At 42.5% G+C, this 12,652-nt stretch overlaps 1 protein-coding gene across 1 annotated transcript in view; it reads right to left on the bottom strand.

Annotated features, from left to right (window-relative positions):
- The window catches only part of tll1 (tolloid-like 1), a 408,920-nt gene that overhangs the window by 124,715 nt on the left and 271,553 nt on the right, over positions 1-12,652 (bottom strand). Inside the window, exons 13-14 of the mRNA XM_063046335.1 lie at positions 3,057-3,202; positions 1,684-1,879 (exon numbers count right to left, since the gene is read on the bottom strand). Of these exons, the coding sequence (XP_062902405.1) occupies positions 1,684-1,879; positions 3,057-3,202 (342 nt within the window). The remainder of the gene's footprint in view (positions 1-1,683; positions 1,880-3,056; positions 3,203-12,652) is intronic.

Raw genomic sequence — 12,652 nt, 5'->3', positions numbered from 1 at the left:
AGCATCAGGGCCTCATGCCTTGCGGGAGTTCACTCACTTGAAAGATGTTCTGACATTGGCCTTTAAGACAGAGATCACAGGGTCACCGGATGCAGCAGGGATTCGCACAGATGAAGTTTTATTTTCCTCTTTAAAACATCCATAAGAGGTGTTGAGCTGATCTGGGAGTGAAGCATCACTGCCATTCATGATGTTAGGTTTTGCTTTGAAGGAAGTAATAGCCTGCAAACCCAACCAGAGCTAACCTACATCCAATTTCATCTCTAGCCTCAATTGGAATCGTTTTTTGTTCTTAAGTTAGCCTTCTGTGGGTCGTATCTAGACTTGTTATATAGTGCTGGATCTATTGGTCTTGAATGCCACAGATCTAGCCCTCAGCAGTCTATGAATCTCCTGCTTCATCCACAACTTTTGATTTGGATATCTCCCGTATGTTCTTGAAGGCACACACTCACCCACACAGTTTTTAATGAAGTTGGTGACAACTGCAGCATATTCATTCAGACTTGAAGATGAATCCCTGAACATTGTCCAGTCGATCGACTCAAAACATTCCTGTAAGCACCCCTTCGCCTCCTTTGACCATACCTTCTTGGTCCTCACCCCTAGTACTGCAGTCTTTGTTGTTGTTCCTTTCGTCACCTTGTGAAGCATTGGGCAGTAAAGCATACCCCACATCCTCTGCCTTTAAAAGACTGAGCTGTCCTATCTTTAGGGTGAATGGCGAAGCCAAAGGGCTGCAGCTGAAATTGCGGGAGATAGGCATGTTTCCATGAAACAAAGTACACAACAGTAATCGATGTTCCTCTTGCTCTGAGATACTCAGTTTTATTTTCCAGACACTGTACATTCACCAGGGAGATAGTCAGGAGTGGGGTTCTATAGCTTCTGCATTTCAATCTTACTTGCAGCCCAACATGCCTCCTTTTTCTTAAAGGGAAAGTGCACTTGCGACCTGAGCCTACAGTCTGAGATCTGTCAATTTTAGAGTATCACTAGATTTTTTTTAACATTTTAAAACTCTGTTGCTTAATGAAGTACCCATGTCTGTGGCTGTGGGTTTCAGTTGTAGTAATCCTGAATGGGAATATTTGATGATTCCCATCAGAGCTGCAAGCAATGACTCACCCCTTATCAGCACCATCTTGGATAAAACGTACCCTTAGCCTCACAATCTGACTTATGATCTTGCGTTTTACTGTTTACCTGTAATTCACTTTCTTTGTAGTTTTTACACTTATTGCTATTATTTTAACTTGTTCTACCTCAGTACAATGAGTAATAATTCAATATATATAACAAGCCTTTCACCGTATCTTGGTATATGTGACAATAGTAAACCAATTCCAAAGAGTAAGGGAATCATACCATGTGACCAGGCCAATATTTATCCTTTGATTAACAAAATAAGAACAGGTTATTTTGCATTATCACATTGCTCCAAGTAGAAGATTGCTATGCATAAAGCTGAGCTCCATTTTTTCCATTACAATAATGATTATATTTCATGAATATTTCAATGACCTTTAATGTGCTAATGTCATTTCAAGCATAACGTGCATTATGTCAATGATTTTTTGTTTCTTTTATTTAAAGACACAATGCTCAAAAAAAAAAGTTTACTCTAATTGGGTTGTACTTACATTCATCTCAAACAGCATTCAGGAGTTTGTATATATGTACCTTTAAAAAAATTTGCAGCAAATCCTGCTTTATTGACAGTTCCATCAGAAACAAACTTCATCCACAGGGAGTTGGAAGTAGACTTGATGTCTTCAGGTTTGTCATAGCCACAAAATCGCCCAATCAAAGGGCTGTTTTCATTATTACCATTTCGGACTTCAAGATAGTCATAAGCACAGTTGTCATGTCTCTCAATCTATAATAAAATAAGGAAAATGTTTTATTTAGTTTTGGATAACAAGTTCAAAACCAACTTTGAAGGGGATAACCAACATTTAGAAAAGAACATAGCACAAATAACACAGAAACTGGTGCTGCAGCTCACCATTCCTTTGGCAATCATGATACTAAATTAACTCAATGCCATTCTGGCTGAAAACAGTTCATATCCAATAATTCCCTACCTCTTCATGTGTGTGTGTCTAAATGCTTCTTAAACATAGTCATCGCTGACCCTAAACCCTCTAGCTTGTGACATTACCATGCAGGGAAAAAGGTTCTGACGAGCTACTCTATTGGTTCCTCTTATAATTTGATATACATCTATCAGGTCACCCTTCAGCAACCAATACTCAAGAGAAAACAATCCATGTTAACTCAACCTTTCCTATCAGACATTCCAATCCAGGCAACTTCCTGGCAAACCCCTTCCGCACCTTGTCCAGAGCTTCCACATCCTTACGAGAACGCCTTCCTCACAGTTGCACTCAATGACTCAACCAATGAGGGCAAGCATGTTGGATGCTTTTACAACCTTATGCACTTGTTCTACCTGTTTTCGGAAGCTACAGACTTGCACCCCGGATGCCTCTGTACATCAACAGTTACAAGGGTGCTTCCATTATTGTACTCTCTAATTTAAAATCCATCTGTCATTACTCAGCCCAAATTTTCAACTGATCTATATCCTGAGGGAGAATGTGTATGTGTTAAACTTGTTAAGCAGGATTTAGTTTCCAAAATATACTGTATTCTGCTTCTAAGATACAGTTCCACTTGAACCAAAGTTTGGAAGGAGCAATCAGATTTTCTGGACTAACATATCATGTGTTTTATTTATACATGCAGACTAATTTTTACCCCTGAATAATTTGAACTACAGAAATGAATGTTGAATTTTAAATTAGACTAACCAGCATGGAATCTACATTACCGTGTTAAATGCAAACTCCAAAGAGCAGAGATTTCTTTCATTATCTGCAGACAGAAGTCAATCAACAACTATAATCATAATTCTACACTGCAGCTTTGGAGAAGGTTAATTTTATAAGCAACTACATTTTGCCTAGTGTTGCTAACCAAGGTAGGTTTTCTACACAATTAAGTGCCATCACTTTCTTCCTTCTATGATTTTTATTGAGTATCACAATTACCTCAAACGCCTGGAAAACTAATCCCACATGGTAGTGTTCAGACAATGTTATCTTCCATACACATTCCTTCAATGGTCTGTAGTCATCTGGATAGTTAGGAGACTGGATCTGTCCAGATTCTTTACTGATATCGCCACCACAGATTGCTATCAATTTGAAAGTTATTGCATGTAAAGAAGAGTTTAAATTTCAAAACAACATTTTACAGAGCAACACACACAAAATACTGGAGGAACTCAGTAGGTCAGGCAGCATCTATGGAAATGACCGGATAGTTGACGTTTTGGGCCAAGACCCTTCCTCAGAACTGAAAAGGAAGGGAGGAGGCGCCAGAATGAAAACGGAGGGAAAGGAGGCAATAGTTGAAGGTAATAGGTGAAGCCGGGTGGATGGGAAAGTTCTAAGGCTGGAGAAGAAGGAAGCTGATGGTAGAGGAGGATGGACCATAGGAGAAAGAGAAGGAGGAGAGGACCAGGGGGAAGTAATAGGCTGGTGAGAAGAGGTAAAAGGTCAGAGTGGGGGAAATTTGTTTACCACAAGAAGAAATTGATATTCATGCCATCAGAATACCCAGACAGAATATAACCCAGATGGACATTTCCTTTTTTTTAAAATAGAATGTTATAAAAGTTTCTCTCCATCTTAATTTTAAATGTACATGGAACATCTCTCCCTCGGTAAACAATAGGAAGGACCACAATGCAATGAATTGCACAATGTGGTTAATGCATGGACTTGATATTCTAGTAACACCACCGCCAGCCATATAACATTGCATGTAATAAAATAAACACAATCCACCTCAGTCCTCTTGTGCCCCATGGTAAAATATTTTGTGGTTGAATTTTTGCTACACTTCTCCTTTTCTTGTGTTAATACAGAAATATGTAAATGTCATTTGTGATTTGTGAGCTGGTCACGGTGGGTCATATTAAAAAGGCCCCTGTCGTAACTCAACTCTCTTCTCTATGACGCTCTACAACTCTGCTGTAGCTACAAGCCTAATGTGTTCAGCGTCTCACCTTGCGAGTTCTGAAGCAGCTATTGGCATTCTCAGGAATTCAGTAATTTACAAAGGAGCATGTAGTATTTATGGCAACTATTAACTGTGATAATTATTAAACAAACGATAAATCATTATGTTTTATTAAGTATAATACTGTGGAAGACTTAGCAATTTAATTCTAAACTAATTTTTTTCTAAACTAATTTTAACCTGATTTTTTTCTTCAGATATGACACTATAGAAGGAAGGGAGATGAATTTCTGCAGGTGTAATCAGACCCACCTGGAATAGCTTCTGTGGAAGAGCTATCAAAATTGCTAAAAATAGAATAAATGCAATTTAGTCTACATCTCCTCAATTTCAGCTGAACTTCTGTCAGTTACAGCAGAGATATGGGAGAAACCCCATGAAATATTCCTCACTTAAAATTAATTTTGTCAGAATTTTGAAATTAATTTTGTCAGAAAAGCGGCTTCCATCATCAAGGACCTCACCACCCAGAACATTCTCTCTTCTCATTGTTACCATCAGGAAGGAGGTTTAGGAGCCTGAAGGCACATAATCTGTGATTCAGGAACAGCCTTCCAATTTCTGAGTGGACATCGAACCCATGAACACTACCTCACTATTTTTTAAAATTCTATTTTTGTGCCTCTTATCTTGATTTAACGATTTAATATACATGTATACTCACTGCAATTCAGGTTTTTTTCTATATTTATCATGTATTGTATTGTACTACTGCTGCAAAGTTAACAAATTTCACGACACATGCTGGTGATATTAACCCTGATTCTGATTCAGAACTTTGTACTTATAATTAAAATACATCCTGGGCAGAATAATGTATGTTTGTGTGTGTGTGTGTGTGTGTGTGTGTGTGTGTGTGTGTGTGTGCGCGCTTGCATGAGAGAGTGTGTGAGAGCAAGTGCTAGAGCGAGAGCACGAGATGAGAGCGCAAATGCGAGAGAGAGAGCGCGAGAGCGAGAGTGCGTGCGCGTGAGTGAGAGAGTGCACACGCATGTGTGAGTAAGAGGGAGTGCGTGCGTGAGAGTGTGTGTCTGGGTGTGCGGTGTGTGTGAGTATGGTGTGAGTGAGGGTGCAAGGGTGCGAAGGTGGGCGTGTGGTGTGTGGGAGCATGTGATGTGTGTGTGCATGCATATGGAGTGTGCGTGCACATGCGTTTGTCTGGAGGAAGACTTCAAATTCGTGATTTACTTTCAAAATATTAAAACAGCATATTTCACTGTGTTTTTCGAAGTACAGGTGGAATAAAGCTGAATCTTTTGTCATCAGCTCTAATGTAGTTTTTCCCACATCTCTGCTGTAACTGACTGAAGTTCAGCAGAAATTTAGGAGATGTAGACTAAATTGCAGTTATTCAGTTTTTTTTTAAGAGATATTGACAGCTGTTCCACGGAAGCTATTCCAGGTGGGTCTGTAGAAATACATCTCCTCCCTCTTTTTCACAAATCCCCTTTCAAATCTAACTCATCCAAGAAAACATCTGCCATTCATTTTCTGTCCTGCATCAAGTCCAATGGCCTCCCCGATGACCATATCTGCAGGAAACGGGCCCAACTTCAGCTCCTGACCGATAAAACCAAGGAACTGGGGATGAAGCTGAATGTATTCACTGCCATCCAGGAGGCTGGACACCTCTTAGATGAGACATTTACTGAGATGATCAGAGTGCAGACTTCAGAAAGTAGACAGATGAGGGGAGTAAGCTGTCAGTGTGGGGTTCCCCTGTGGCCATCCTTCATATTTTGGATATATTTATCCAGCACATTCTGAATTGCCCCCAGAAACCCTCGTCACTGATGTTCTGCCATCATCCCTGCTTGTGTCCCATTCCAATCAACTTTGGCCAGCTCCTCTCTCATGCCTCTGTAATTCCCTTTACTCCACTCTAATACTGACACATATGACTTTAGCTTCTCACTCTCAAACTGCAGAGTGAATTTGAACATATTATGATCATAGTCTTGAGGGTTCCTTTACCTGAAGCTCTCTAATCAAATCTATTACATTACACAGCCCTAAATCCAGAATTGCCTTTTCCCTGGTGGGCTCAACCAGAAGCTTCCTTAAAAAGGCATCTTGTAGGCATTCAACAAATGCCTTCTCTTAGAATCCAGCTCCAACTGGATTTACCAATCTATCTGCATGCTGAAATCCCCTACAAAGATCCCAACATGTATACCACTTTGGGAACTGTTGGGGATACGGGGGTGGGGGTGCAAATAACCTATCAGCAGCACCAGGCCAGTAGCACCATGGCCAGCTCAGAGGCTCAGCAGCGAAGGGTAAAGCTAGGAGGCGTCGTAGTTAGGGCGGCGGACAGGTTCTGTGGCTGCGAAAGAGTCATCAGGTGTGTTGATTCCTAGATGTTGGGGTCCAGGATGTCTCAGAGCGGCTGCAGACTCTCAAGAGGCAGGGTAAGCAGCCAGAGGTCATGGTGCACATTGGCACCAATGACAGAGATAGAAAGGGGTAAGAGGTCATGTGCAGTGAGCATAGGGAGTTAGGGAAGAACAGGATTACCCAGGTAGTAATCTCCAGATTCATCCCAGTACCATGTGCTAGTCAAGGTAGCAATAGGGTGATAGTACTGATGAATGGGAGGCTGAGGAATTGGGGTAGGTGGCAGGGATTCAGATTTCTGGATCATTGGCATCTCTTCTGAGGAACAAAGAGAACAGGTTACACCCGAACCTGAAGGGGACCAATATCCACATGATGGGCAAGTTTGCTCATGCTTTTGGGGAGGATTTGAACAAATTTGGCAGGGGGATGGAAACTGGAGCAATAGGGCTGAGGGTGTGGCAGTTGGCATACAAGTTGATGCATTGATGATACATCCCTCCCTCTGCCAACCTGACGTCGGCATGTAACATCATTTACACCATCATAGCCAGAACTACAAACCCAGCATCCGAGTGCCCTCATTACCATCTCGGGTGAGTTCAACCAGGTTACCATGGCTAGAACACTGCCCAACTTCACGGAGTATGTGAGCTGTACAACCAGAGGGGAGAGGACTCTGGATTTGATGTACGCTAACATTAAGGATGCATACAGCTCCTCTTCCTCCCCCCATTGGGAAGGTCAGATCACAACCTGGTGCATCTAAAATCCTGCTACGTGCCTCTGGTGAAGAGTAAACATGCAACCTCGAGGACAGTGAGGAAATGGTCGGAGGAGGCTTATGAGGCGCTCCAGGGTTGTTTTGAGGTGACAGACTGGCAGGCACTCTGTGAGCCACATGGAGAGGATATTGATGGGCTCACAGAGTGCATCACTGATTACATTAACGTCTGTGTGGACTGCAATATTCCGACAAGAACTGTCCTTTGTTATTCGAATAACAAGCCATGGGTGACAAAGGACATTAAGGACATCCTGAACGCTAAAAAGAGGGCGTTTAGAGATGGAAATAGGGAGGAGCTGAGGGCAATACCGAGGGAATGAAAGCCAGGATCAGGGAGGCTAAAGACAGGTACTGGAGGAAGCTTGAGTGGAAACTCCAGCAGAACAACATGAGAGAGGTCTGGAGTGGGATGAGGACCATCACTGGGTTCCGGCAAACTAGCAACAGAGGAGCTGAAGGCAGTGTGGACAGGGCCAACGAACTTAACCTATTCTTTAACAGATTTGACATTGTGGCCCCTGCCCATCCCCCACATGAGTCATCTGTTGTTGGCCCCCAACCAACACATATTCCATTCTCCCGTCCTACCCCTCCTCACAGTCCCCCACCCTGCTCTCATGACTATACCCCTTCCCCACACAAAACCACCACGGTGGGTGGGCTTCACGGCTGAACAGGTGAGAAGACAGCTGAAACGTCTTAACCCAAGCAAGGCTGCAGGACCAGATGGTGTCAGTACCAGGGTGCTCAAAGCCTGTGCCCCTCAGCTATGTGGAGTACTTCGCCATGTATTCAACCTGAGCCTGAGGCTCCGGAGGGTTCCTGTGCTGTGGAAGACGTCCTGTCTCGTCCCTGTGCCAAAGACGCCGCGCCCCAGTGGCCTCAATGACTACAGACCGGTGGCATTGACCTCCCACATCATGAAGACCCTAGAGAGACTTGTTCTGGAGCTGCTCCGGCCTATGGTCAGGCCACACTTAGATCCCCTCCAGTTCGCATACCAGCTCCGACTAGGAGTTGAGGATGCCACCGTCTACTTGCTGAACCGTGACTACGCCCACCTGGACAAGCCAGCGAGCACTGTGAGGGTCATGTTTTTTGACTTCTCCAGTGCGTTCAACACCATCCGCCCTGCTCTGCTGGGGGAGAAGCTGACAGCGATGCAGGTGGATGCTTTCCTGGTGTCATGGATTCTTGACTACCTGACTGGCAGACCACAGTACGTGTGCTTGCAACACTGTGCGTCTGACAGAGTGATCAGCAGCACTGGGGTTCCACAGGGGACCGTCTTGTCTCCCTTTCTCTTCACCATTTACACCTCGGACTTCAACTACTGCACAGAGTCTTGTCATCTTCAGAAGTTTTCTGATGACTCTGCCATAGTTGGATGCATCAGGAAGGGAGATGAGGTTGAGTACAGGGCTACGGTAGGAAACTTTGTCACATGGTGTGAGCAGAATTATCTGCAGCTTAATGTGAAAAAGACTAAGGAGCTGGTGGTAGACCTGAGGAGAGCTGAGGTACCGGTGACCACTGTTTCCATCCAGGGGGTCAGTGTGGACATGGTGGAGGATTACAAATACCTGGGGATACGAATTGACAATAAACTGGACTGGTCAAAGAACACTGAGGCTGTCTACAAGAAGTATCAGAGCCGTCTCTATTTCCTGAGGAGACTGAGGTCCTTTGACATCTGTCGGACAATGCTGAGGATGTTCTAGGAGTCTGTGGTGGCCAGTGTGATCATGTTTGCTGTTGTGTGCTGGGGCAGCAGGCTGAGGGTAGCAGACACCAGCAGAATCAACAAACTCATTCGTAGGGCCAGTGATGTTGTGGGGATGGAACTGGACTCTCTGACGGTGGTGTCTGAAAAGAGGATACTGTCCAAGTTGTATGCCATCTTGGACAATGTCTCCCATCCACTACATAATGTACTGGGTGGGCACAGGAGTACATTCAGCCAGAGACTCATTCCACCGAGATGCAACACAGAGCATCATAAGAAGTCATTCCTGCCTGTGGCCATCAAACTTTACAACTCCTCCCTTGGAGGGTCAGACACCCTGAGCCAATAGGCTGGTCCTGGACTTATTTGCTGGCATAATTTACATATTACTATTTAACTATTTATGGTTTTATTACCATTTAATTATTTATGGTGCAACTGCAACGAAAACCAATTTCCCCCGGTATCAATAAAGTATGACTATGACTATGTGTAGTGAGGCTGTGAGGAAGAACAGGCAGATGACAGGTCTCGGGGTACCTAGAGGCACATGACAAAAATAGGACCAAATCAGCATGGTTTCCTTAAAAGGAAGTCTTGCCTAAGAAATATGTTGGAATTCTTTGAGGAAATAACAGGCAGGATAGACAAAGGAGAGTCAATAGACCTTATTCACTTGGATTTTCAGAAGGCATTTGACAAGGGGACACACATGAAACAGCTTAACAAGATAGGAACCTTTGCTATTACGGGAAAGTTACTAGTATGGATAGAGGATTTGCTGATTGGCAGGTGGAAAAGAGGGGGCTTATTCTCATTGGCTACCAGTGATTACTGGTGTTCTGCAGAAGTTAGGGAATACTACTTTTTATATTATATGTCAGTGATTTAGATGACAGAATTGATATCTTTGTGGCCACATTTGCAGATGATACAAAGATAGGTGGAGGGGCAGGTAATGTTGAGCAAGCAGCCAAAACACTGCTTGAATGGACAAAGAAGTTGGAGATCAATATACTGTAGGGAGGTGTATGATCATGCACTTCGGCAGAAGGAGTAAAGGCATATACTATTTTCTAAATGGGAAGAAAATTCAAAATTCACAGCTGCAAAGGGACTTGAGAGTCTTCTGCAGGATACCCTAAAGATTAACTTGCAGGCTGAGTCGGTGGTGAGGAAGGCAAATGCAATGTTAGCATTCAATTCGAGGGGACCAGAATATAAGAGCAATAATGTAATTTTGAGGCTTTATAAGGCATTTGTCATAACACACTTGATGCATTGTGAGCAGTTTGGAGTCCTTTATCTGAGAAAAGATGTGCTGGCATTGGAGCGCGTCCAGAAGAGGTTCACAAAAATGATTCTGGGAATGAAAAGGTTAACCTATGAGGAGTGTTTGGTGGCCCTAGGCCTGTACTCATTCGAGCTTAGAAGAATGGGAGGGGCAGGTAATCTCATTAAAACCTAATGAATATTGAAAGACCTAGATAGAGTGGATGTGGAGAGGATGTTTCCTATGCTGGGAGAGTCAAGGACCAGAGGGCACAGCCTCAAAATAGAAGGACGTCCATTTAGAACAGAGATGAGGAGGAATTTCTTTAGCCAGAGGGTGGTGAATCTGTGGCATTCATTGCCATGGACAGCTGTGGAGGCCAAACCATTGTGTATATTTAAAGCAGAAGTTGATAAGATTCTTGACTAGTTAGGGTGTCAAAGGTTATGGGGAAAAGTCAGGGGAATGGGTTGGAGAGGGATGATATATCAGCCATGATGGAACGGCAAAGCAGAATCAAGGGCTGATTGGCCTAATTCTGCTCTTTTGTCTTATTGGCTTAAGTCCTGATACATCTCTGAAATTGTTGATCCATATTGGTCTAAGTTTAAAACTGCTATTCTACTACTTAAAATTTTTGCAATATCCTCCAGCTTTATAAATCTCCAATAACTATCCAGCCCTCCAATCCTTTCTTCCTTTTCCCAGAGGAATCAGTCATGAATTACAGGAATTCAGTCCCAATCCCATAATCCAATGATCCCTATCCTCTGTACAATATTGCTTCAAGACTCTTCAGGAATCATACTTAAGGCCAGCCATTTGCCCATCTGCTTGTTCTTTGAAAGCTCAAAAGCTCAGCATTCATTATTTTCATTACTGCTCTCTGAAACACTTTAACATCTTTCACTATATTATTAAGCAGATTATAAAAAGACCATTTATGTCATTTCTTGGTCTTTGGAATTGGAACAGACAGTAGTAGCTCCAGCTGCTGAGCTCCCCTTTTTTCCAGTTACTGAGCTAGAATTTGTAATACATTGAAAAAAAATTCAATTTTTTTACATATATATTTTAATCAGTATGCCTAATACTAATCTCCTGGGAGATTTTCCCAGCCTGATATCAAGCAAACCACTCACTCCCGAGGCAAAGGCCCAGCTCTCAGCTTTCCTCATACAGCTGTTAGGAATTATTTGCTATGGTATTCCAAGATGCTGCTACAGATCCACTTGCAGTTGCTTGATTCCCTGGAGATGCACTACAGGAAAAGAATTTCTACAACTTATTGATCAGAGGAGAGATTCAACCAAAGAGGTATTCTTCATTAGACCGAGTATTTGGACATGGCATTAGATTTAGAAATAGAAACTTATCCAAGCCAATTGGCACCAGCAAATTTACCATTAAATTTCAAGGATGCAGAGGAAAACAACAGAAAGGAACCAAATCAGATTACTGATAGTGTGGACTATGCTTAAGTTACTGACTTCAGTTTTATGACTCACGTCTCTCTTAATTTTTCATTTTGCATTTAGAAGTTTCAGATCAACTGGTTGTAAATAGCCTCTCAGTGAAATGTGTTTATATCACTATCAGTGTATTTCAAAACTTGACCGACAATATTGGTCCAAATTATCAAGACAGCAAGAAAATGTTTTGGAGGGCATTTTGAAATGCTAAAAATTGTCGATTGCTTGCAGCTATCAGAATCACATGAAGAGCTATTCAGAGAGTTTCCTGATGAGTGTTTGGCAACTCTGGTAGTAGAATCAAATCCCATCTTAAAAAGTATAGATGATTGATGGAGGTGGTATCTATCTATTATGTGGGTCTCTTAGATTGAAGTCTGATTTGTGTGTCAGTATACATAGGCATCAGAGCATTGACTATCTCTATATTCTACATAAAGTAAATAATTCCATTGAGTTCAGCAGGGATAAATATCAGGAAGAAAATACATTTGGGGCCCAATACTGTAATATCCAGCTGCTAGTAGAGATCAAAATAGCTTTCTAGCCCTCTTACTCAGGGCACTATTCAACGAAATGTAGCTGAACAAGTCTGGGTTCCTTGCTGTTTTCTTTTGCAAGCAACAAAACCATAAAAAGAACATCAAAGCTATAAACACATTAACCAATCAGCTTTTAGAACTATAGCATGCCACACCATTACACATGGCATGCTTGCCTTCATCGGAAGGGGCACTGAGTAGAAGAGCTGAAATATATGGAATAAGTTGCTATAGGAAATGGTAGTGGCTGGTACAATTGTATTGTTTAAAAGACATTTGGACAGTTTCATGCATAAGAAAGGTTTTGAGGGATACAAGGCAACTACAAGCAAATGGGACGAGCTCAGGAGGCACTTGGGTCAGCATGGACAAGTTACCCTATAGGGCCCGTTCTCATGCTATATAGTTCTATGAGAACCACTT

This window comes from Mobula hypostoma, chromosome 4, assembly GCF_963921235.1.
Source record: "Mobula hypostoma chromosome 4, sMobHyp1.1, whole genome shotgun sequence".
Classification (NCBI taxonomy): domain Eukaryota; kingdom Metazoa; phylum Chordata; class Chondrichthyes; order Myliobatiformes; family Myliobatidae; genus Mobula; species Mobula hypostoma.
Note: the sequence above shows the minus strand (reverse complement) of the source record. Positions and strands in the feature narration are given on the sequence as shown.